Genomic DNA, 27,790 nt, shown 5'->3' with positions numbered 1-27,790 from the left:
TATAAAAAAAAGTTATGGCTCAAGGAAAATAGGGAAGAAAAAGAAAAATGCAAAAATGAAAAAACCTTCTGTATCCTAAGGGTTAAATATGCAAATTGACACAGAAGAAATGGTTAAAATTGGTTCCCTGTTTTGGTATTTTTGTTTGTTTCGTGTGAAAGGAGCAACTATGCCAACCGTTTCGGCAGGTGTGGGCTGTTTTTTTCTATTTTATTATATATTTTGATACTTAGAAAATATATTTTGGCAGGTGGGACATTTACACATCACTGTAACTGGGGCATCCAAATGTGAAGCTTGTGCACCAAAACAGCCTCTGCCTGGCAAGGTAGTAACCACTATGTGCAAAACAGACAACAGAATATATTAAGAAACAGTGTCAGGGTGTACAGATTAAGATCATGTGAGATGAGTGAACCACATGACTTACAAATATACAAATACAGCGGTGGCGGGGACCCAACTTGTTGAATTTATCTACAGGTACATTTTGGTCAGGGCGTACAGATTAAGATGATATTCCTTTAGGAGGGCGAGTAATGGCATCTATGTAATGAGGCAATCCTAGCCGGGGTCACTTGTTGGGAGAACTTGCACATTACTGATGAAATGTGCCCAGTAGGACCAGAGCTGACGGTTTCCCGACAAGCCCATATTTGATGTAATGCCCATTTATTTTTCTGGTTTTGTGCTTCACCAGATATGGTTGAAAGATATACTACTCCCATAGATTTACGATGTGTCATGTAGACAGGCTTACTCTTACCAGTGGTGGCGCCTCTCTCTATTACTACCCCTGTGCTGTCCTCATGCTTAGTGGAAAGCCTGCAGACATCCTATCTGTCATTCCACTTGACTGCAAGTAACTGTCCATTTACAAGTGTGAATGATGCCCCTTTTTCCATATGTCTGGACACCAGTTATTATGGGAATCCAGCTCTATTTTATGGACATTCTCATAGGACTCTGTATTTGCAGTTTTACAGGACTGGAGGGTCCCCATACTAATCACAGGCTGGGTGGTACCTTTGGGAATCTGTAGGGTTTTTTATTTAATCTCAAACATTTTTGTTTGGAGGAGATTTTTAAAGAAAAACTTACTTTCACTTTAACTGAATCTGTCCTTTGATCACCAGCATTCATTCAATACAGGAGGCCATGAATTGTTGGGGAGCTCTCACGTCTCCAAGGCCTCAGCTACCTCTGGTAGCTGAAAGCAAGGTGATGTGTTATCTCACTGAAAGGGCTCCGCAGTGCACAGCCACCGGAATAGTGCACGCCGGTTGCAGATGCAGACCAATTCACTTCAAAAGGTCCACGATTAGCAAGATACATTCTGTCCCGCCAAAAAAAAATAGAACATGTTTTTTTTTTTTTTTTGCAGTGTGGATGCATGGACTGAAATCCTGCTGAAGCACTTCGATCTGTGCCTCTGCTCCAAACCTTGCCATATCTTGCGGAATGCAGACACATTCAACTCAATGGGTCAGCGTCTGTGATATGGCGTGCACACGTTTGGTGCCTGTATATTGAAGATCTGCTGTTTCTGGTTCACAATACGGGCATCTCAGCAATACTACCATGTGCATGAGCCCTAAAAAAACGTATGTGATGGAATAAAGCCAATTAGTGAACACCATAAAAACACATAGGGGAGGTCACTAACGGGCTAAACAAGAAGATGGCTTCTCTCCTCTGTGAATTCTCTGATGTTTAACAAGAACTGATTTCTTATGAAAACATTTCCCACATTCTGAACATGAAAATGGCTTCTCCCCTGTGTGAATTCTCTGATGTGTGACAAGTTCTGATTTACATCTAAAACATTTTCCACATTCTAAACATAAAACTGGCTTCTCCTCTGTGTAAGTTTTCTGATGTTTAAATAGCGATGATTTATGGGTAAAAGATTTCTCGCATTCTGAACGTGAAAATGGCTTCTCCCCTCTGTGAATTCTCTGATGTCTAACAAGATGTGATTTACAATGAAAACAATTCCCGCATTCTGAACATGAAAATGGCTTCTCCCCTGTGTGAATTCTCTGATGTGTGACAAGTTCTGATTCACATCTAAAACATTTGCTACATTCTAAACATGAAAATCCTTTCTCCCCTGTGTGAGTTTTCTGATGTTTAAAAAGAGATGATTTATGGGTAAAATATGTTTCACATTCTGAACATGAAAATGGCTTCTCCTCTGTGTGAATTTTTTGATGTGTGACAAGTTCTGATTTCTGATTAAAACATTTCCCACATTCTGAACATGAAAATTGCTTCTCCACTGTGTGTATTCTTTGATGTGTGGCAAGTTCTGATTTCTGATGAAAACATTTCCCACATTCTGAACATGTGAATGGCTTCTGTCCTGTGTAAACTCTCTGATGTAGAACAAAAGAGGATTTACTGTTAAAGCATTTTCCACATTCTGAACATGAAAATGGCTTCTCCCCTGTGTGAATTCTCTGATGTATGACAAGAGCTGATTTCTGTGTAAAACATTTCCCACATTCTGAACATGAAAATGGCTTCTCCCCTGTGTGAATTCTCTGATGTGTGACAAGTTCTGATTTACAACTAAAACATTTTCTACATTCTGAACATGAATATGGCTTCTCCCCTGTGTGAATTCTCTGATGTATAACAAGAGCCCATTTCTGCTTAAAACATTTTCCACATTCTGAACATAAAAATGGCTTCTCTCCTGTGTGAATTCTCTGATGTTTCAATAAAGATGATTTACGGGTAAAACATTTTCCACATTCTGAACATGAAAATGGCTTCTCCCCTGTGTGAATTCTCTGATGTCTAACAATAGTTGATTTATATCTAAAACATTTTCCACATTCTAAACATGAAAATGGCTTCCCTCCTACGTGAACTGTTTGATGTTTAACACCTCTTCTACGACTTTTATTCTGTGCTACAGTCTGTGATGAATCAGAAGATCGGACCTGTTTAAAAGGATTAAGTGATACATTTTTTCTGTCATTGGATGAAGGTATATCTTGGATGTTGGCATACTCTTCATCTCGTGTGATACCACGATCATCTACTTCAAAATCTGAAGATACCAGATGTTTCTCTGAGATCTCAATACAGCCATCTGCCAAGAATAAAACACATTTTGATGAATAATATACCATAAAATTCTATAGAAATTTTATAACATTTCTGCATAAAAAAAAATCCACAGAAATTACAAGGCATGGTGCAAATCTTCAAGTATCAATTGACTATAACAGTGGTGGCCAAACAGATCACAATCTAATAGTAGACCGAGGGGTATAAGTAGGAATGGTCGGCCTCCACATTCAGCAACTTCCCTGCAACCCCCACCCAATTAGTCATTTAAAAGATATACAAATAAAACACTTATTAGCGCTGGACATGAGACAATTAATGTCACCTTAGTTCCCCACACAAAAGTTATCTCCCCTTTCACAGTGAACTTCCTCCTTAGTGCCCTTGTCACAGTACTGATGCTCAAAAAGTGTCCCCACTCAGTAGAATGTCCCCTTCATGTCTCCAAACAGTAGTTATGCCCCCTTACAATAATGCTGCCCCATAGTGGCCCAACACATTAGTTATGCTTCCCTTGTGCTCCCCTGCAATAATGCTGACCCTCAGTGTCCCCCTGATAGTAGTAGGGCTCCTGTACCATGAATAAAATTAAATAGTAATACTGAGCACATCATGCTCTTCCCAGCAGCAAACATGATATGATGACGTCATCTCTCCTGCTAAGCTGAGGAGAGTGCACAGGCCGGGAGATTATCTCTGGTCTGTGCACTCTTCCACTCCCAGCAGGTGCAATGACATCACCGTATCACACCTGATGCAGGGGAGAGTGCAGGTCGGGGAATGACACCTGGGCTATAATCGATGACAGATAAAGGAGTTGGACGCAGAGAAAGGAAGGTGAGAAAAGGCCAACAGGAAGCACAGTAAGCTGTCACTGACCATTGGGGAGCTCCTCAACATGATTTTTTTTCCCTCAAGATATAATTACTATTAATAATATGCAAAGTTAGTCATCTGGGTCAGGAGATCTTGAGGTCTTTATTGACCGGTGGATAGGAAATATCTGGTGTTCAGTGGTGAGACTTTTTTGTATTACCTCTTAAGGCTAAATGCATGTCACGGCTGAGGATGGGGAAAACCCTCAGCCGTGCGATGCCGGATGATGGTGGTCGCTGCTCGACCAGGACGACAGAATTAGGGAGCAGGTCACCTCCTAATCGCATCCCTAATCTGACCCTGACTCCTAGCTGTATGAGCCGACCCTGATGGTAGGAGGGCTCATGCTAGCCCTCAGGGTGGCCCTAAACTAGGAGCAGGGTAAGACGACCTGTTCCTCCTGGACACGGAGAAACAAGAGTCTCACTGGCCAAGCTGCAAGGAAAAGGGGAACACAAATACAACATATATATATGGCAGGAGAACTAAAGCAGTTCCAAACCTACCTGCCACAGCCACGCTGACTGGAACCCGTGCATGACAACTGATGTCCACAAAACACTAAGGGACACAGCACACAACACATATCACACAGGTAACCAGGACATCGATAGTTGTAATAAACAGATAGACCATAAACACATCATCTAACACCAGACATAGAGTTTTATGACCACAAGGGTGGCCCCCACTGGCAGTAGGTAAATAACAGGAGGATGTCTCCAGCAACCATGGCTGAAGAACCCCTCAGCTAACTGAAACCAGCAGAGGCTTTATAGCCCAAAGTAGCCACACCCACACTCAGATACACCCAGTGCACACACACTGAGGGAGTTAACCCTTCCTTAACCAGGGAGTGTTGTGAAACCACATAAAGGGGAATACACAAACAAACTCTCACTGCAGCTGTTACCGTCGACAACGACATGCGTAGCAAACGTGTCCTGGGAGCCGGCCAAAAGGCCGAGACACTGCCACCACATGTACACAACACCACACGTTGCCACGGGCAGCCACAGGCGAAGGGAAAATGTCAGAGTGCACACATAACCTAAAACACAGTGCACACCAGACATTCAAAGTGCATACAAACACCCACACATAACCAAAGGCAACCGCACGCATACCTGTTGTCCGCGGCAACCGCACTTGAGGCAAACAACAAAGTGCCCCCAGCTGCGGTTGACAACACCAGACTGCGGGCAACTGCATGCGGCTCCCAAGGAGTCACGGCCATGAACATGGTCGTGACAGAGCACATGACACACTGTCAGTTTTTCATGGCCATTTTTCAACAATTTTTGTATTCCAATACAGGCTGTTTAGACATTTTCAATCCATTTTTAATGGCTGTTAAAAATATGAATTAATTTTTTTTTATTGGCTTTTATTTATTTCATTACCAACCCCTGCAGTGTACATAATGTCCCCCAGAGAAGACTCCAGCAGTAATAATGTTCAGAGTTTAATTTTTAAGGCAAGAATATGCAGGCTCTTCTCCTGATGGTGAAGGACCTGCATAGAGATGAGCAAAGTTTTAAAAAAAATCGATTTGGCTCCTTAGATGATCTTGGACAAGAAATTCTATTTGTCACAAATTACTTTGTCACAAAATCGCTTTTCACTGTATGGAGTGGTCGCAATGATGAGGAACGGCAATGATGCCACCTCCCATCATTTAATTTCTCAGAGGCTGCGTTTAATGCAGATTGCAGCCGCTGTGCCTCACATTAAGCCTTTCAAGGGTTAACCAGGAGTTAAAAAAAAATACTGAACTCTTCCACTTGCTCGTGGAGAGGCCGTCCGCTTATGTCTTGTAGTCCTCATGCTCAGAGGTCCCTCTCCGCCAACAAGTGGATAAGGTTTTTTTTTCAGCCACCATTTTAGGAAAAATTGATTCGTTGACGCAAAGCACAAGGTAATTTGGCTTCGCAACAAATTGAATTTTTCCTGAAATTCGAATCAAAGTCCACTTTGGATACATTGATTCGCACAACACTAAACCTGCACTGCCAGTGCGGTGATGCCACCTTGCATTCCTAGCGGTAATGCTGGGAGCACATGGTGAAGTCCTCGTGTTGGTAGCACAGGTCGTTCAGCATCAAGAGAGGGACAACTGCCTTTGTGCGTGCAAGTGGATAAGGCCGATTTCTACTAGAGTACCCTTTTTTAAAAAGGGTGTTAAATGAATGCACTCCTGTCTAATGGCCATTAAAATGGTCCCATTGATTTAAATTAGTCCATCTGGCAGTTAAAACAGTAAAAAACTAGGACATGTCCTATTTTTCACAACCACTACGAATAGCTTCATTGACTTCAATTAATTTTAAAAGTGGCTGTCCTTTTGCCGATTACACAAATAACATATAGCGCAAAAGAATAATCAAGTGATATGAACATCATAATCGTTACTGCAGCTAGGACAATGTGCACACTGGGGTCTTTCCAAATCTCAGTCCTGTCACTCTCAAGTAAACAATCTGCATGTCGCACACCATAAAATCTTCATTTTTTTCATGGACTTAGGCAATTCTGTGCTAAGCTGTGACTGAGGAGGATTGTCACACCCAATGCCTGCCAGGAAAATGATTGTAGGGAGTCAGGGAGAGTCTGAAATCAATCAAAGGTTTTTGCCGGGGAGAGTGAAGGGAAAGACTAGGAATTCCAAAGAAGTTGTGTAGAATAGGGAGAAGCAATGCAGCTGAGAGACAAGGATAGAGAAGACCTGTGGCTGGCTGTGCCTGCTATCAGAAGTGCAGGTGCTGCAGTGCAGACCTTAAAAGCAGCTACCTGCAAGCAAATACTTTCATTTCTTTCAGCCATTTTCCCAGAAACCCCAAAGAAGGCTTTCAGTGGAGTCCTCCCAGTCCATTCATAGATGGGTGGCTTCCCTTTGTCTAAGAAGTAGAAAGAAAACCCCATTACGCTCTACAGCAGACAGTCTAAAGTCTCCCTGTTGACGAATCGTATGAGAGCAGTCAGGGTTTGTACTGCCCTAAGGAGGAGGCTGCAGACCCCAGGCATAGCCATGTGAGTGGTGGTGCAAGTGGCCCCAGTAGTCACGGTATTGGTGTTGCGGGCAGTGACAGTGGCAGTCAAGGCAGAGCAAGGCAAGGGTGGCAGAGAACCCACCATGATAACCCAAAGTCTAATAGAAGCGAAAAGGAAGGTGAGGACTCTGATGACGATTGTGTGATAGACAGAACCTGGGAGCAGGACCCAGGTGCTGAGAAGGTGGCAACATCAGAGGAGGAGAGGCCACATACCTTCCAAATAACAGCCATGGCCACGTCCGCTTCGTATTTTGGTGATGCGACTGAAGCTGTGGATGGGTTAGGCCCAAAACTCAGTTTTTCTTCATGCTGCCGGAAGACAAAAGCACAGCCTTGTGCAAGCTGTGCAGGAGCAAAATATGACGTGGGCAAGCCAACTCAAACATAGGCACCACAGCTTTATCAAACTGCATGATGCGGTATCACCGCATCCCGTGGGCAAACATATGTGGAAGCAAGCCACTGCAGCAGAAGTTCCCTCCTTCTCCCGATCCCCTTTGTGCCAGCCAGGCCGCATCCACAAGCAATATTCCATCTTTCACATCCTCATCATGCCTTTCTCCTTCTCTCGCTCAGACTCCTCCTCCTCCGCTCCATCGTCAGCATTCAATAACAGAATGCATGGCTAGGAAACAACTCTATGCACCCAGCAATCCTATGCTGAGGCTGCTTAATTCCCACCTGGCCAAGTTGCTGGTGGTCCTGTTGCTTCCATACCATTTAGTCGAGTCTGCTGCTTTTAGGGAGCTAATGGAGAGTGCTCAGCATTGCTGGAACATTCCTAACCTGGATTATTTCTCAAAAAAAGCCATCCTTGTTAGTACTCTCAAGTGGTGGACAACATGGGCCACTACCTAAGATTTTCGCTGTGCGGCAAAGTTCACACCATGGTACAGTCCCTGCCCATAAGAGCAGTCCCTCTTATAGGCAGGGACTGTACATGTGTTTCACGGAACACTGGGCCAATGTTTTTTCTGGCAGCAGTGAGGCACCACACCGGCAACACAGCTAGGCCCTTTTGATCCCCCATGATTGTGTCAGCCTGGCTCATACACCAGGCATTTAGCTGCCACCTCCTCTTCCTCCGTAGACACTTTCCTGTCCCCATCAGCAGCTGGGTGCAAGGTCGCTCACCCTACCCCTCCTTCCTATCACATGCATCAGGTCAAACGTTGCCACGCCATGTTAAATCTCATCGGCCTAGGAGAGAGTAACAACACCGGCGAACAGTTGCTCAAGTACATCAAGCAGCAAACATCCCACTGGTTGTCACCCTGCTGACTCCAACTAGACAAGGTGGTCAGCGACAATGGGCGATCGTGGCCTCCAGGAATCTGGGTGAAATAACACATGCTCCCTGCATGGCGCATGTGTTCAACCTAGTGGTGCAGCACTTTGAAATAAGTACAGTGGCTAGCGCATGGTGCTTACTCTTACATGGAGAGCAACACTTTTCTGTACCTGCAGCGACAGAACAGTTGAGCCAGAAAGAAGCGGTTTGTCAAGCACGTTTTTCCAGAATGACCACCTATATGCTCGCTTGCTTATGCAGTGACGGGTGTATTATTGACATCAAGCAGTCTGATGATTACTGGATAAACATGCTTTTATACCCACTATACCAAGGCAAAATAGGGGAATATTTTCCTTTGGCAGAAAGAAAAGACAAATTACGTTACTACCAGGAAACACTGTGTATGCAGCTTAAGGAAAGCAGACGCCTGCTGCCAGTGTGTCTCAAAAGGAGGCCTCCCTGATGAATCACCCCCTTCCCCCAGCCAAGAGAAGCAGAAGCCGCAGCGGCAGTCATTTCTGTCTCTTCAACATGCTGGAGCAGTTTTTCCACGTGCCACGCCGGACTGAGGCCAGTCAGCAAGTTGACATCTCCCACCTCAACCCCCACATAACTAAACTATGGCCAGTCTCTGATTACATGGGATTTCTAGACATGCAGACTGGAAAAGTGGCCCAAACTGGCAAAAGGTAGGTCTCTCTCTGTCTCTTCTTTCTTGCCCTGCCGCCAGTGTCATCTCGGAGAGGGTTGTCCTCCGCTATTGTCCAACATCACTTTTGGCAAAATGAACCAAGCCTGGATTCAGGAGGATTTTTATACTCCTCCGGCTCAGCTAATTACGATGTATAGCCCTTGCCTGCACCGCCTTGCCACTCTTGCTACATCATGCTACATATGCCACTTTCCAACCATCACGTTCTGTACGGCTGCTGCTGCATCATGCCTCTTGCCAACCATCACGTTACTTCAAAATACTGTGTTTATGAACCAAACTTTTTCATAAATTCGGTAAACCGGACCCAAAACTAATTTTGACTGGTTTGCTCATCTCTAATACACACCATCCAAAGATAATGAAAAGTGTATCGCTAGAGATGAAGAAATTTCTTGAAATTTGTTTCTGGTATAATTCTGATGAATCAGTCAAAAGAGTCAATTAGGGAACAAACTCAACCAGAATCAAATGTGTTCCAATTGGGCTGATAATCTGTCTATGACTCTCTTGTGGATTCTGTTATTGGCATCAGCTGGAGGTGTGTGAAAACCTTCATTTGGCTTCACGATACTTGTTCCTAGTGTATGCTGGAAAGGATAAACGTCATCAAGTTACTATACAATCAGCTGATTTATTTGTTGGAACAGACACTTACCATTCGAAATCCCCGCTTAGCCGGCAAGTGGGAAAAGAGAGCCACTCAGTTAGCTGATCGCCACCACGTGATTGATTGGAGGAGGAGGAGTCTGTAACACGAGGGACACCGAATTCCGCCGGAAAATACGATCGCTCACACAAGAATAGAGGTAATACTCAACAAAAATAAGGTTGGAAGCGGAGGTAAGAAAAAACATCCATACTAAAAATTTGTGTGGAAACGCTATTGCATATCTACCACGCAAAGACCGACCGAACAGTGAGTACCTCTGAAATACAATTGTGTGATACCGATTATGTATATGCCGTTAGATTGATACGATCCACTAACTCCTTCAGATACAACACCCTAATGAACTATGTGATTACTTAGAAGGAAAATAATAAAATGGCTACACTAAATGAAACCTATATAATAAGATACTGTCACGGCGGACAGGAACTCAGATACACAGACAACCAAATACACAAGTGTCTAGGCTAGATGCTGGGGACAGGTCACCTCCTAGCACATCCCTGACTTCTCTCCCTATACTGCTAAGCCCACATTCAGACCTTGATGGTAGGTATGAAGTGTCCTCGTGCCTGGACTGCAAAACACCCTAGAATCCCTGAGATGGTGAAAGGGGAGAAGGGGCAGAAGACACACAAATAGCCTAGACTGCAAACAACACAAACAGAAACAAAACTTATCTGAGCTGGAACAGACAATCCTTCCTTCCTGAATCCAAAACCAGAATGAATTGTATAACCCGCACAGCCCTCTGGGATTGAAGGCAATTAAGGCCAATGACCCCACCCAGAGCACCTGAAGGAAGGCGGATCCAGCACGATTCCAAAACAAACAAAAGGTTAGACACGTGCTGCCAATCTGACAGACCTCCGAGCAGGGCATGACAGATACATAAAAGGAGAACTATTCCATTGACTACAATATTGGGTGGACTATATAATGAAAGGCACTGAATAGTATGAGGAGTTATGTGCAATAATGGATTATCATTAAGCAAATACCTATCCCAGGGTGGACTGTTTTTAATGTGATGAACTGTCAGTATTTACATAATATTATATTACCTATCCTATTATTTTATTGTTTTTATTGATTGTTGTTTTTTTAATTGCAAATAAAAATGTTGTGTACTGCATGAACTCCAGATGTCCGAGTGCCTATCTAAGACGATATCCTTCATGGATCCAGGTCTCATTCATTTTCACAAATGTAAAATGTTCTACACTTTCTTCCTTGTGATGACACCACCTGCCGCACTGAATACCCTGCACTGGAGGCTGGTCAACACAGTACACATATCAAACTGGGCCAGTTCCAGCCCATGTTCCAGTCTCCCTCTGAGAAGTCCATGGAGTCAGGGGATAGGTTATGTGCAGAAGAAAGGGCACAGTCCAGGTACGACTGAACCCAATTGTTCAGGAAACCGGGTTATGTGAAGAAGAAACGGCACAGTCCAGGTACGACTGAACCTAGTTGTTCAGGAAACTGGGTTATGTGCAGAAAAAAGGGCACAGTCTAGGTACGACTGAACATGGTTGTTCAGGCAATGTTTATTCTTTTGCTGATGTGCTCCAGGTCGGCAAAACACTTAAAAAACTTCTATTACATTAAACAAACTAAACTGGCTGCTGCTGCTTCTGATACTTATTGTAGCAGTAGCACCAGCAGAGAGGGCGGGAGGTCTTTTACTAGGTTGGAGAGGAGACTCCCCCCAAAAGCAAGACTAATCCATCACTTTGCTTAATGCTAACCACATGCTTGCTGGCACATAGGCAACTAAATATGCAGTTTGTCATGCTCCCCACCGTGCCTAAGGACACCGTTTTTTTAAGACTTTACTGCAATGGTTGGTCAGGACCAATTTCATCTTCATCATCATCATACGAAGGTCTATCATAACGAGCTCCAGCCTCCTTCCCTACCTGTTCCTGGGATAATCATAATCAGACTTACCGGTAATTTCGTTTCCCTAAACCCACCATGACGGCCACAAGTGAGATGACCGCAGGAATATACAGAGAGTTTAAAATGCCCCCACCCCTCCTCCCTCTCAGTGTTTTTACAAATTACTAAGGAAGGTGAGCAATAATGTGTGTCCCCTTGAATATTACTTCATATCCAATACAAAAACATCAACAAAAAGGTGTATATATATTCGCTTGAAAAGGGCTCTTGTATGAGCTGAAACGTTGCGATCCACATGGGTGAATAAACACCATTGCTTTTACCTGGAGTGCTGTCCGTCTTTCATCACTATATATATATATATATACACACACACACACACACACACACACACATACATTACGGACCAAAAGTTTGGACACACCTCATTCAAAGAGTTTTCTTTATTTTCAGGACTATGAAAATTGCAGATTCACACTGAAGGCATCAAAACTATGAATTTACACATGTGGAATTATATACAGGTCCTTCTAAAAAAATTAGCATATTGTGATAAAGTTCATTATTTTCTGTAATGTACTGATAAACATTAGACTTTCATATATTTTAGATTCATTACACACCAACTGAAGTAGTTCAAGCCTTTTATTGTTTTAATATTGATGATTTTGGCATACAGCTCATGAAAACCCAAAATTCCCATCTAAAAAAATTAGCATATCATGAAAAGGTTCTCTAAACGAGCTATTAACCTAATCATCTGAATCAACTAATTAACTCTAAACTCCTGCAAAAGATTCCTGAGGCTTTTAAAAACTCCCAGCCTGGTTCATTACTCAAAACCGCAATCATGGGTAAGACTGCCGACCTGACTGCTGTCCAGAAGGCCATCATTGACACCCTCAAGCAAGAGGGTAAGACACAGAAAGAAATTTCTGAACGAATAGGCTGTTCCCAGAGTGCTGTATCAAGGCACCTCAGTGGGAAGTCTGTGGGAAGGAAAAAGTGTGGCAGAAAACGCTGCGAAACGAGAAGAGGTGACCGGACCCTGAGGAAGATTGTGGAGAAGGACCAATTCCAGACCTTGGGGGACCTGCGGAAGCAGTGGACTGAGTCTGGAGTAGAAACATCCAGAGCCACCGTGTACAGGCGTGTGCAGGAAATGGGCTACAGGTGCCGCATTCCCCAGGTCAAGCCACTTTTGAACCAGAAACAGCGGCAGAAGCGCCTGACCTGGGCTACATAGAAGCAGCACTGGACTGTTGCTCAGTGGTCCAAAGTACTTTTTTCGGATGAAAGCAAATTTTGCATGTCATTCGGAAATCAAGGTGCCAGAGTCTGGAGGAAGACTGGGGAGAGGGAAATGCCAAAATGCCTGAAGTCCAGTGTCAAGTACCCACAGTCAGTGATGGTCTGGGGTGCCATGTCAGCTGCTGGTGTTGGTCCACTGTGTTTTATCAAGGGCAGGGTCAATGCAGCTAGCTATCAGGAGATTTCGGAACACTTCATGCTTCCATCTGCTGAAAAGCCTTATGGAGATGAAGATTTCATTTTTCAGCACGACCTGGCACCTGCTCACAGTGCCAAAACCACTGGTAAATGGTTTACTGACCATGGTATTACTGTGCTCAATTGGCCTGCCAACTCTCCTGACCTGAACCCCATAGAGAATCTGTGGGATATTGGGAAGAGAAAGTTGAGAGACGCAAGACCCAACACTCTGGATGAGCTTAAGGCCACTATGGAAGCATCCTGGGCCTCCATAACACCTCAGCAGTGCCACAGGCTGATTGCCTCCATGCCACGCCGCATTGAAGCAGTCATTTCTGCAAAAGGATTCCCGACCAAGTATTGAGGGCATAACGGAACATAATTATTTGAAGGTTGACTTTTTTGTATTAAAAACACTTTTCTTTTATTGGTCGGATGAAATATGCTAATTTTTTTAGATAGGAAATTGGGGTTTTCATGAGCTGTATGCCAAAATCATCAATATTAAAACAAAAAAAGGCTTGAACTACTTCAGTTGGTGTGTAATGAATCTAAAATATATGAAAGTCTAATGTTTATCAGTACATTACAGAAAATAATGAACTTTATCACAATATGCTAATTTTTTTAGAAGGACCTGTACATAACAAAAAAGTGTGAAACAACTGAAAATATGTCATGTTCTAGGTTCTTCAAAATAGCCACCTTTTGCTTTGATTACTGCTTTGCACACTCTTTGCATTCTCTTGTTGAGCTTCAAGAGGTAGTCATCTGAAATGGTTTTCACTTTACAGGTGTGCCCTGTCAGGTGTAATAAGTGGGATTTCTTGCCTTATAAACGTGGTTGGGACCATCAGTTGCCTGGTGGAGAAGTCAGGTGGCTACACAGCTGATAGTCCTACTGAATAGACTGTTAGAATTTGTATTATGGCAAGAAAACATAGAAACATAGAACGTATCGGCAGATAAGAACCATTTGGCCCATCTAGTCTGCCCAATATACTAAATACTATGGATAGCCCCTGGCCCTATCTTATATGAAGGATGACCTTATGCCTATTCCATGCATGCTTAAACTCCTCCACTGTATTTGCAGCTACCACTTCTGCAGGAAGGCTATTCCATGCATCCACTACTCTCTCAGTAAAGTAATACTTCCTGATATTACTTTTAAACCTTTGCCCCTCTAATTTAAAACTATGTCCTCTTGTAGCAGTTTTTCTTCTTTTAAATATTCTCTCCTCTTTTACCTTGTTGATTCCCTTTATGTATTTAAAAGTTTCTATCATATCCCCTCTGTCTCGTCTTTCTTCCAAGCTATACATGTTAAGGTCCTTTAATCTTTCCTGGTAAGTTTTATCCTGCAATCCATGTACCAGTTTAGTAGCTCTTCTCTGAACTCTCTCCAAAGTATCAATATCCTTCTGGAGATATGGTCTCCAGTACTGAGCACAATACTCCAAATGAGGTCTCACTAGTGCTCTGTAGAGCGGCATGAGCACCTCCCTCTTTCTACTGGTAATTCCTCTCCCTATACACCCAAGCATTCTGCTAGCATTTCCTGCTGCTCTATGACATTGTCTGCCTACCTTTAAGTCTTCTGAAATAATGATCCCTAAATCCCTTTCCTCAGATACTGAGGTTAGGACTGTATCACTGATTTTATATTCTGCTCTTGGGTTTTTACGTCCCAGGTGCATTATCTGGCACTACACAACATTAAATTTTAGTTGCCAGATTTTTGACCATTCCTCTAGTTTTCCTAAGTCCTTTTCCATTTGGTGTATCCCTCCAGGAACATCAACCCAATTACAAATCTTTGTGTCATCAGCAAAAAGACACACCTTACCATTGAGGCCTTCTGCAATTTCACTGATAAAGATAGCTAAGTAAAACAGCAGCTAAGTAAAGAAAAACGAGTCGCCATAATTACTTTAAGAAATGAAGGTCAGTCAGTCCGAAAAATTGGGAAAAGTTTGAAAGTGTCCCCAAGTGCAGTCACAAAAACCATCAAGCGCTACTAAGAAATTGGCTCACATGCGGACCGCCCCAGGAAAGGAAGACCAAGAGTCACCTCTGCTGCGGAGGATAAGTTCATCCGAGTCACCAGCCTCAGAAATCGCAGGTTAACAGCAGCTCAGATTAGAGACCAGGTCAATGCCACACAGAGTTCTAGCAGCAGACACACGGTTAAGAGTAGACTGTGTGAATCAGGCCTTCATGGTAGAATATCTGCTAGGAAACCACTGCTAAAGGACAGGCAACAAGCAGAAGAGACTTGTTTGGGCTAAAGAACACAAGGAATGGACATTAGACCAGTGGAAATCTGTGCTTTGGTCTGATGAGTCCAAATTTGAGATCTTTGATTCCAACCACTGTGTCTTTGTGCGACGCAGAAAAGGTGAACGGATGGACTCTACATGCCTGGTTCCCACCGTGAAGCATGGAGGAGGAGGTGTGATGGTGCTTTTCTGGTGACACTGTTGGGGATTTATTCAAAATTGAAGACATACTGAACCAGCATGGCTACCACAGCATCTTGCAGCGGCATGCTATTTCATCCGGTTTGCGTTTAGTTGGACCATCATTTATTTTTCAACAGGACAATGATCCCAAACACACCTCCAGGCTGTGTAAGGGCTATTTGACCATGAAAGAGAGTTATGGGGTGCTGCGCCAGATGACCTGGCCTCCACAGTCACCGGACTTGAACCCAATCGAGATGGTTTGGGGTGAGCTGGACCGCAGAGTGAAGGCAAAAGGGCCAACAAGTGCTAAGCATCTCTGGGAACTCCTTCAAGACTGTTGGAAGACCATTTCAGGTGACTACCTCTTGAAGCTCATCAAGAGAATGCCAAGAGTGTGCAAAGCAGTAATCAAAGCAAAAAGGTGGCTACTTTGAAGAACCTGAAAATGTCATATTCTAGTTGTTTCACACTTTTTTTTGTTATGTATATAATTCCACATGTGTTATTTCATAGTTTTGATGCCTTCAGTGTGAATCTACAATTTTCATAGTCATGAAAATAAAGAAAACTCTTTGAATGAGGTGTGTCCAAACTTTTGGTCTGTACTATATATATATATACACACACACATACACACAAAGAATTATTAGGAACACCATACTAATACGGTGTTGGACCCCATTTTGCCTTCAGAACTGCCTTAATTCTACGTGACATTGATTCAACAAGGTGCTGATAGCATTTTTTTGAAATGTTGGCCCATATTGATAGGTTAGCATCTTGCAGTTGATGGAGATTTGAGGGATGCACATCCAGGGCACGAAGCTCCCGTTCCACCACATCCCAAAGATGCTCTATTGGGTTGAGATCTGGTGACTGTGGGGGTCATTTTAGTACAGTGAACTCATTGTCATTTTCAAGAAACCAATTTGAAAATTATTCGACCTTTGTGACATGATGCATTATCCTGCTGGAAGTAGCCATCAGAGGATAGGTATATGGTGGTCATGAAGGGATGGACATGGTCAGAAACAATGCTCAGGTAGCCCGTGGCATTTAAACGATGGCCAATTTGCACTAAGGGGCCTAAAGTGTGCCCAGTGTAGGAGAGTACCTGGGGTGGTAGTAGACGGGAGGTACGTGCCACCGGGGGTCCTGGCCCCGGTGGAGTAAGAGCCAGAAAAGTGCATTTTGCAGCAGTTATGCTGTTAACAGCGGATCCGGGCCGGCTCTTATTGGGAGCAGGCAGATATGCGGGCGGGTGCCTGTCTCCCCACGGTCCAGGCCAGGTTTTGCAGGGAAGGGTTAAAACCTGACCAGCAACAAGGGTGTGGTGCGCAATGTGGAGCTTCTGTGTTCTCTGGCTGTGAGAGTGAGAAGTGGAGGTGAGCTGGGCTGTGTGCTGAGGCCTGTAAAGGACTGTGCAGGATCCTGCAGCTGAAACCAGGAGGTATCCGTGTCCTGTGGCTAGAAGCAAAACCTATGGACTTACTTCACCAAGGAGAAAAAGGTGACATTACTCCTGGCTTTAAATAGACTTTGCTTTATGTGACTGAAACAGGCCTCAAGTAGCCTGCAGCAGGGACTTGCTTTGTTTGAACTATTATTTTGCTGTTGTGTGTGACCACCCTCCCTATGAACTTTAACAAATATGCACCGTGTGAATAAACAAAGCATCGTGTTTTACACCAAGACCATTCTGTGTTACCTCTATACTGCACTCGCTACCACTGCCTACCAGAGCGGATCCCCACACCAGAAAACATCCCCCACACCATTACACCACCACCACCAGCCTGCACTGTGGTAACAAGGCATGATGGTTACATGTTCTCATTTTGTTTACGCCAAATTCGGACTCTACCATTTGAATGTCTCAACAGAAATCGAGACTCCTCAGACCAGGCAACATTTTTCCAGTCTTCAACAGTCCAATTTTGGTGAGCTCGTGCAAATTGTAGCCTCTTTTTCCTATTTGTAGTAGAGATGAGTGGTACCCGGTGGGGTCTTCTGCTGTTGTAGCCCATCCGCCTCAAGGTTGTGCGTGTTGTGGCTTCCCAAATGCTTTGCTGCATACCTCGGTTGTAACGAGTGGTTATTTCAGTCAACGTTGCTCTTCTATCAGCTTGAATCAGTCGGCCCATTCTCCTCTGACCTCTAGCATCAACAAGGCATTTTCGCCCACAGGACTGCCGCATACTGGATGTTTTTCCCTTTTCACACCATTCTTTGTAAACCCTAGAAATGGTTGTGCGTGAAAATCCCAGTAACTGAGCAGATTGTGAAATACTCAGACCGGCCCGTCTGGCACCAACAACCATGCCACACTCAAAATTGCTTAAATCACCTTTCTTCCCCATTCTGACATTCAGTTTGGAGTTCAGGAGATTGTCTTGACCAGGACCACAACCCTACATGCATTGAAGCAACTGCCATGTGATTGGTTGACTAGATAATCGCATTAATGAGAAATAGAACAGGTGTTCCTAATAATTTTTTAGGTGACTGTATATATACACACACAATTTATTTTTTTATTTTTTGGGGGGAGGGATATATATGGCCCTTCATGGTGGATTCAAGGAAACAGAATTACCGGTAAGTCTATTTGCAGTTTTCCATTCCATCCACCATGACGAAAACAAGTGAGAACTAACAAATACTTAACTAGGGCCTCTTCTTCCTGCCCAGTCTCTTCCCTTTATTTTATATCCACAAAAGGTGTAACAATAGAAAGGGGCAGGCCCGTCATCCGACCACTTCCTTCATGTAACAAACATATAGGAAGTGATGATATACAGGAAGATGAGAAACCACCATCACTTACCTTTTACTGGGATAACCATGTTGGGGCCCCCATGGTTCAGTGGGACCAGCATCAGCGTGCTATACCCCACCGTTGCTGAGGGGGACCTGCTGGTAGCTTTCACCAAGAACATTGCTCTCAGAGCCAGCAGCCATTTGATCCCCCTCAAACCAACGGTGGCAGCTTTCACATGGGGGAGTAGGAACCCGAGTGCTGAACTATAGAATTTCCCTGGTACCGTCCTGACCCGATCACGCTCTATAACCGTAATCCGGTCAGAATTTACACAGGGAGGCATATACAAAATAAACCTACATAACATTCCTAAGCTAAAGAGAAAGTCCACTATAGTCATCCTATGCTAATAAAAAATTCCACGAAATTCTGTTGTGCATCTCCAGATTTGCGGACCCATTGAAATGAATTGGTCCACATCTGTGATGCTTAATGGCTATGGAACGATGCCCGTGTATTGCGGATTAGCAAATGCGGTCCGCAATACGGCAACGGGCAGCACACATTTGTGTGAATGAGCCCTAAATCTAATGAATCTATAAATACAGGACCTGACCTGGGCAAGGTTAATTAACTTTATTTACAGATGCCTAAATAGGCAATAGAACCTATCTTGGCCCGGGTGCAAACTAATACTTCACTTTTATTGTAATATTCATTAAAATGTGTCACTGTTGGGCTACAAACAAAGAAACAAAATGGCTACTAAGGTATTAAAAACACAGTCTACAATCCACTGTTGGAGGTGATGATTTAGTCAATTAGAGGCGATGTGCACAATCACTCACTCTAAAGGCTATAAGGGCAACCTCTTGCCATGCCACGTCTGCAAATGTTTTTGCCAACTCGGTCTAATTGTCAGCTATATCTGATTATCAATTAGTATCATTAGATAGTGGGGGACTTATTCCATCAACCCACTGTGAAACTTGAAGTGCTGTTTGACAGCTAACAGTTATTGCAGACGTTGGCAACACAGTTGCGACTCCTGTGTATGCCAGCTGCTGATTGTACCGAACAGGTCACAGTAATCCAGCCGGACTACTGTTTATCTCTAACAGTGGAAACATGACCGCTTATTAAAACCTAAAACTGCCCCCCCGACATGTTTCGCCAGTATCTCTGGCTTCTTCAGGGGTAACGGGCTTCGATGCCCGTTAGTATCTCTGGGTCCAAGATTTATTGGACCTTACAAAATATCTGCGGTGGTCAATCAAGTAGCGTTTCGTCTGGATCTTCTGCAGATCTGGAGGATCCATGATGTGTTCGACAGGTTTTAACTGAAGAAATATGTGAAACCGGTGGAACCATCGCCATTGCCTCCTACCCCTGTTCTGGTTGATGGAAATTTAGAGTTCGAGATCTCTAGGGTTCTCGACTCACGTGTTCTTCGTGGTTCCCTTCAGTACCTGGTACACTGGGGGGGATACGGTCCTGAGGAGAGGATGTGGGTTCCGGCTGTGGATGTTAGTGCCAGCCGACTGGTGAGGGCTTTTCACAGGGCCCACTCAGATAAAGTTGGGGCGGGGTGTCCGGATGTCACCCGTAGAAGGGGGGTTATGTGCGGAGGTCTGCCAGGTTAGCAGCACGTGTGTAGTTTTTTGTTTTAGGTTTGGAGTTGAGCTGTATCCGCCTCCATTCAGGTGCACTGGGTGGGGTTGTTTGTATGAGTTTAAATTACGCCCTTCCTAGTGTCCTGTGCGGGTTATAGCTTCTATCTTGCTCAGAGGAAGGAAGGATTTGCTGTTTTTGCTCAGTAACAAGATAAGTTGGTTTTGTTTTCTTTTGTTTTCTGTCTAGGCTGTTAGAGAGAAGCCTTCCCCCTCCAGGTCCTGAGGAAGCAGGCTGTCTCTTTCCCCCTTTCACCATCCTAGGGATTTTAGGGAATCTTCAGCCTTAGGCACGGGGGCACGTTTATTCCCACATTTAGGGTCTGAACATAGGCACAGAAGTCTAGGGAGAGCTGGTAGGGATTAGTCAGGAGGTGACCTTTATCCCCAGCTTCTACCTTAGACACTTGTTTTGTGGTTTTCTGTTTGTCTATTGTATTTTCAATCCTGTCCACCGTGACAGTCACTGGCCATGTTGACTAGTCTTAGACGGAGGAGAAAAATCCATCAGGAAAATTGCTAGTTGATGCACATTACCAACTGATCTTTGTAGCTTCTCTCGCCCAAGCTCATCCGTTTTAAGACAACATGGCAATGCTTCAGTTTGCGCATATAAAAGGAGGGAGTAGAAGTGGAAGCAACACTCTTCTTTGTTTTTGTTGGGGATAGGAGGATGTCCATTGAGGAGGATGTGAATAGGCACCTGGTGTAGGGGTACCAGACTAACACAAACGTGGAGAGGTCAATCAGACCTCGCCTTATTGCAGTGCTGTAGCATTGTTGCTGCAGATAAAAACATTCACCCAGAGAGGTGTGAAAGACATGTACTGACCCTGCCCATAACAGCTGCTCAATGTGTCGATACTTCTGTGCACCTGGTCGAACACAAAGACAATACATTGCAACAGTAATTATAGCAATATTCTTCTACTTTTAGAGAATATTAATAAAAGTGAAGTTTTAATTTTGCCAAATGTGAAACTTGGCAACTAATAATCTTAACGTCTAATTGTAAATAAAGAATTCTGAGAAATACGACACACATTTGACAAGGGTCCCTATGGTCACACCTTGCAGCACAGCATCAATTCCAAGGAGTGGCCGACATTCTCTGCCATGTGGAGTACAAAGCAGGGATGGTTTTCTTTCTTGAGAAATAATGGTTGCTAGGCATCTTTCATCGAGGACGATTGGAGTCTATTATGGTGAACTGCAGAAACTGCACCACCATCCAGTTGGCAGGGTGGGAGTTAAGTTTGCACACAAGTGGATTACTGGGTGCATATAGTTGTTTGCTGGCCAATAGGGATAACTTATGAAGGAGCAGACAGTGACATCTGATGATGTTAATGACAAGGACACTGTAATGATTGCTGGGCACTTTGATTTTTCCACTGGATCTCATAATGCCTCATGTTCTGTAGTAAAGCAGTGACATCTACACTTGTGCTTGAACTCTCACAGCTTATTTTCATCAAGCAGATGGTGCACATGCCATCAGTTTTGTCTAGAGATGATGTGGATAAAATAGTCATATGGGAGATATCTGCACAGAGCTACCAGCAGCCAAGCTGGGTCTGACATGTTTTGAACCTTCACTAATAGTATCAGCAATATCATTGTTGGATTGACCTCAAGAGAAGCAGATCTGGCTCTGACAGTTTGTATTTTATGAGAGAGAGCGAGAGAGAGAGACACAGAGAGAGACGAGGCAGACAACCAGGCCCTAAAGCCACGAGGCAGACAACCAGGCCCTAAAGCCACGAGTCAGACAACCAGCCAATCAGGCCCCAAGGCAGACAACCAGGATCTAAAGCCATGAGTCAGACAACCAAGCCCTAAAGTCATGAGGCAGACAACCAGCCAATCAGGCCCCAATGCATTCAGCCAGATTCATACCAACCACATAACACAAATATTTGCTGTATAACCTAAGGACAATCATAAGGAGTACCTTCTTTCACAGCCCTGGGGGCTGCATGATCTAGGCTCCTTCTTCCTCATCTGAGCCGCACGCCAGAGGATGCACCGGAATATATGTTCCCTATATGGATCTAGGCTGCATGCATTGGGACGCAATACCCCCCCTGGGCTCCAAACGTCACGTGGCCTTACTCCCCTGGAGGGGCCCACGCACCTGCCACAAGAACCGGACGGAGGGCCCAGACCCCCCCTCCGGCTCCTAGGTCCTGCCAGTCCAACCTATGGGCGATAGACCCCAGCAGGTATTACCGCATAGCCCTCCAGAACATATTTACCTGAAAAGAAAACTGCAGGTCTCCCGCTCCAGAGACAGGAAACCACTAAGGTTGGAGAGAGGCTCCACCTTTTTATTCTGCAGGTTTCCTGTCCCTGGGGGCAGATCCTTTCTCTCTGTAGTGCTGTTGTGGGGGGGGAGGGGAAAAAAAGGCCACTAGGAGGAGGCAGTAAAGACAGTTTTGGTGCAAAGAAAAAGCTTCACTGGGGCCATATGGAGGAGGAACAACAAAACTGTGCGGAACTCTGGTTCAAAGGCTCAGTATCAGATAAAGAGGTAGCAGCATCATCCGGCTGTGACTGAGATGATGAGTGAGCCATCCAGCGCACAATGTTATCCTCCTCAATAATGCTCTGCCACCTACTGGAAGAGAGGGAGATCTGTGGCCTGCTACTAGTACTGACAACAGTGCTGCTTACACAGCTACAGCCAACCACATTCTCACTTGTGGATGATGTAGCACAGGTCTTTCATTTTCAGTGGCGTAATGATCGGGCCCGGCAGGTTGTCCACAGTGATTTCAATTTTAAATGGTTTAATGGCCTGTCGGCAGCACTGCGCAAATTAGTTACACCTTGCTCTGCTAACCACCCCCGGCCATGCCGCCACCCGACGCTGCGCCTTTCTTGCTGTGATGAATGATCCAGACCTGTGACCACAGCGCTGGCGGGTCTCGCAGGTTGACGCGGGCTCGCGGCGCATGTCGGATGATGGGATTGTGCGAGAACAAGATGGCGGGAGCGGAGCAGTCTCAGAGTAGGCAAATATTATTATTTTTTGGGCATGTGTAAATGTGCATACACTGCTGGCTTCATACTCACAAGGGGGCACCAGGCAGTGAGGCACAGGGGCAAAAAACCCAAAAATGAAAAAAAAAAATTTGAATATATACAGAGGGGGCAAAATGGATATTATATATATATATATATATATATATATATATATATATATATATATATATATACACACACACACACACACACACACACACACACACAGAGGGATAATGGATATACAGGGAGTGCAGAATTATTAGGCAAGTTGTATTTTTGAGGATTAATTTTATTATTGAACAACCATGTTCTCAATGAACCCAAAAAACTCATTAATATCAAAGCTGAATATTTTTGGAAGTAGTTTTTAGTTTTAGCTATTTTAGGGGGATATCTGTGTGTGCAGGTGACTATTACTGTGCATATTTATTAGGCAAATTAACAAAAAACAAATATATACCCATTTCAATTATTTATTTTTACCAGTGAAACCAATATAACATCTCAACATTCACAAATATACATTTCTGACATTCAAAAACAAAACAAAAACAAATCAGTGACCAATATAGCCACCTTTCTTTGCAAGGACACTCAAAAGCCTGCCATCCATGGATTCTGTCAGTGTTTTGATCTGTTCACCATCAACATTGCGTGCAGCAGCAACCACAACCTCCCAGACACTGTTCAGAGAGGTGTACTGTTTTCCCTCCTTGTAAATCTCACATTTGATGATGGACCACAGGTTCTCAATGGGGTTCAGATCAGGTGAACAAGGAGGCCATGTCATTAGATTTTCTTCTTTTATACCCTTTCTTGCCAGCCACGCTGTGGAGTACTTGGACGCGTGTGATAGAGCATTGTCCTGCATGAAAATCATGTTTTTCTTGAAGGATGCAGACTTCTTCCTGTACTACTGCTTGAAGAAAGTGTCTTCCAGAAACTGGCAGTAGGACTGGGAGTTGAGCTTGACTCCATCCTCAACCCGAAAAGGCCCCACAAGCTCATCTTTGATGATACCAGCCCAAACCAGTACTCCACCTCCACCTTGCTGGCATCTGAGTCGGACTGGAGCTCTCTGCCCTTTACCAATCCAGCCACGGGCCCATCCATCTGGCCCATCAAGACTCACTCTCATTTCATCAGTCCATAAAACCTTAGAAAAATCAGTCTTGAGATATTTCTTGGCCCAGTCTTGACGTTTCAGCTTGTGTGTCTTGTTCAGTGGTGGTCGTCTTTCAGCCTTTCTTACCTTGGCCATGTCTCTGAGTATTGCACACCTTGTGCTTTTGGGCACTCCAGTGATGTTGCAGCTCTGAAATATGGCCAAACTGGTGGCAAGTGGCATCTTGGCAGCTGCACGCTTGACTTTTCTCAGTTCATGGGCAGTTATTTTGCGCCTTGGTTTTTCCACACGCTTCTTGCGACCCTGTTGACTATTTTGAATGAAACGCTTGATTGTTCGATGATCACGCTTCAGAAGCTTTGCAATTTTAAGAGTGCTGCATCCCTCTGCAAGATATCTCACTATTTTTGACTTTTCTGAGCCTGTCAAGTCCTTCTTTTGACCCATTTTGCCAAAAGGAAAGGAAGTTGCCTAATAATTATGCACACCTGATATAGGGTGTTGATGTCATTAGACCACACCCCTTCTCACTACAGAGATGCACATCACCTAATATGCTTAATTGGTAGTAGGCCTAATAATTCTGCACTCCCTGTATATACACAGAGCAAAATGTGTATATATATATATATATATATATATATATATACACACACACACACACACACACACACACGGTGCAAAATAGACATATACTGTATACAGAGGGGGAAAAATGGATATATATATATATATATATATATATATATATATAAACACACACACAGAGGGGGCAAAATAATAAAATTAATAAAAATTAAACACCTACCTCTTATATTTAATATTCTACTACAACACATTAAAACCTATAGTGGGCAGGGAGGCAATTCAAAGTTTGCTCTGGGGCCAATAGAACTCTAGTTACGCCACTGTTCATTTTCCATTACTCGCCCACTGCCACTCTGTTGTTTACCAGACATTGTATTTTTAAAGAGGACCTGTCACCTCACTAGACTTGGCTGCTGTAGTAACTACTTGCATTCCCCAGGAAATAACAATTCTGGAGGATCTACTCGTATTGCTCTATGTTGTACCATCCCTCTGTTATTTCTACTGGAAGTTTATAAAGCCTTCAGTAAAGGTACAGGTGGGTGTTACCAGTAGTGGTGTGTCCCTGCACCTGCATTAGTAACTCGACAGTCACACACGTCCGTATTCCGCTGTGGAGCAGGGGTACTTTGAACTTTGGACATTTGTAGCCATTTTGCCCCCATTTTCCCTATACAAAATCAACTCCTTAGTTTATTCCACTTTAAAAAGGGTTAAGCTGCATTGATTTATACTGCATAATACTGTAACTGCACTTTATAGGCTGTGATATACTTTGCTCATTTGCACTGTGTTTACACAGCAAAGGAACTTTGGGGACTTTCTAGTTAATAATGAGAAGCTACAATAAAGGGTTGAAAAAGAGCTTATTGGAGAGCAAAAGCCAGATGTTGTTTACCACCAAAACTCAGACAGACTGGCCTTTTGAATGCCACCTGCTGCTATCTTATTAAGCCTGAAAAACTGCTGCATAATTGCCCCGAGTATCATTAAAGCTCCAAATCAAGTCTATGACAGGCCGGATTTGTAACTTGTAACTTTGTATCTGTTTGTGCTGAGTTTCTCCATTCCTCCCCTCCAACTAGATGGTTCCAGTTCATCTAAAAACAGTATATAAGGAGAGCAGTCAGAGCCCCTAATGTCTGCAGTTAGGGATCAGCGCTTAGAAGAGCCTCACACCAGACTGCATGAGTGAATCGGAGAAGATGCAGAGATGGTAATGCTCAGTTGCAAGCCATGGATCACCCACATAAATAGGGAGGTTGATCAGCACCTTACTCAGCAGCCGGACAGGGAGCAAAAGAGAAGGATTAACTCCATCAGTGCTGCAAGGAAGTTCACTTAGCACTAGTCCCAATACACATAGGGAGAGTGGGGCAACACATACAAAGCAGAGCAGGACAGTGGTGGACATGGACTGTCAGCCTAACACACTTTTCTTTATCTATGGGTGTTTTGCATATAAGTAGATTGCAAGCACTTGATGTAAATCCACAAAAAGCAAGAATTTAAGGTGAGGACCATGCACTTTGTTTATATAAGAGTGACCTGAGTGTGAACTGTGTTCTAGTCGTAGTAATGACTGTGATGTTTAGTTCTGGGGTAAGGACATATCTGATGGATGATCCTCAGGTTTTGATCTGCAGTCACAGATTCGTGACAGTAGTGTTGATGCAGTAGTATTATAGTAAGGAACGGAGGCAAGTGTCGTCACTAGGAGCTCAGTCAAAATGCAACTGGTCAAAAGGACAAGAGCATGTTCAGAAACGTTGCCAAGGATCAAAGACAGAAGGACAATAGGTTCTTGGTATACAATACAAAAAGACAAGGCAGTAGTGTGGTCAGGAGGAGAATCAAATACAGTAGCCACTAGCAATACATAGGAAGAAGCAAGGAAAGGAATTTAGCTCCATCACCAGGCAGTACATGCCAGGAGGATTCCTCAGGACCATATCCTTTCTAATCATTGAGCTAAATGATTTTTTATATGGACCTACTTTCAATCCAGAATTTGCTAAAGGGTTAAAATCTGCTATGGATTCAAGGGTTGAGGCAAAATGTGACATGATTTTTATAAAACAAAACTTGTTGATATTTAGAGAGTGCAGAAGGGACATGCAATTTCCATTTTGATGAGTGTAATGCCGGGAATGACAAGCCGTGAGATTATCATAATAGAGGAAGCAGTAGGAGTGGAGAAGATCTGCAGATGATGAAATTGTCGAGCACCTAGTTTCAGTCTGTGGCATGTGGGAGGGACATAAAAGCCAGTTTAAAAGAAAGTGATTTTAAATACCACTTTTTATCATTTGCAAATCATTAAAGGGCTTCTCCAAGATTTTTCTGAGCATAGGCCATCAATATGAGATCAGTGGGGCGTCCGACTCTCTGCACCCCACCAATCGGCTGTCTTACGAAGCCTCAAGGCTCGCTGGAGCTCCAGTGCACGCGATGGCCTCCTCACAGCTTACCATGAACAGCGCCGTCTATTAGATAGTGGCTGTGCTTCGCATTGCATCTCAGACCCATTCAACTGAATCAGACTGAGCGACGCCCATATGACTGATCACCTGTAACACTATCACATTTTCATCCATATTTAATTTGAACTCAATCGAATATAATGCTGAAAAAAAAAGGAAAGGGAGAACCTAAACATTTAACATAAAATAGTAGTATCCAGTGATGGAGTAGAATCTGTGAGTCTTCTCTGCTTTACTTAGTGGTTACTACTCACCTGGGTGGTTATCTGTAGGAATGTCCTCTGTACTCTGCTCATCACCCCTCACATATGTCTCTGTAGGATTAATATTGTTCAGATCTTCACCTGGATTCACAAGCTGTGAAATAAATATTGTAGAAGTCATCAGACGGTTGGAGAAGTCGCGTGGAAGGTTTTATATGACCAGAGAAGATCAGTAATTAGAATGATGCCCAAAAACAGAGAACAGGACTTATCTAACCCAAATATCTGCAGGTCTCCTGTATCAATTCGATCTGATTGCTTTGTTATTCGAACCAGAAGTTTGCAGTGCAGGGAGAGTAGCCCACAGAACTCCTTT

General features: G+C 43.8%; 1 protein-coding gene across 1 annotated transcript; it reads right to left on the bottom strand.

The window, feature by feature from the left end:
• On the bottom strand, positions 1-27,790 carry LOC122942513 (zinc finger protein OZF-like). Its single transcript, XM_044300179.1, has 2 exons — positions 27,466-27,790; positions 1-3,103 (listed from the first exon to the last, which is right to left on the bottom strand). Exons 1-2 carry the CDS (start codon positions 27,593-27,595, stop codon positions 1,662-1,664), a joined length of 1,572 nt encoding a protein of 523 aa, XP_044156114.1. The 5' UTR covers positions 27,596-27,790; the 3' UTR covers positions 1-1,661.

This window comes from Bufo gargarizans, chromosome 6 (genome assembly GCF_014858855.1).
Source record: "Bufo gargarizans isolate SCDJY-AF-19 chromosome 6, ASM1485885v1, whole genome shotgun sequence".
Lineage (NCBI taxonomy): Eukaryota > Metazoa > Chordata > Amphibia > Anura > Bufonidae > Bufo > Bufo gargarizans.
This window is presented reverse-complemented; position numbering and strand designations above follow the sequence as displayed.

Coding starts and splice junctions, on each gene's coding strand:
- LOC122942513 (XM_044300179.1), bottom strand. CDS start 27,595: ATGACTTCTACAATATTTATTTCACAGCTTGTGAATCCAGGTGAAGAT. Junction 3,104..27,465: donor TCCTACAGATAACCACCCAG/GTGAGTAGTAAC, acceptor TATTCTTGGCAG/ATGGCTGTATTGAGATCTCA.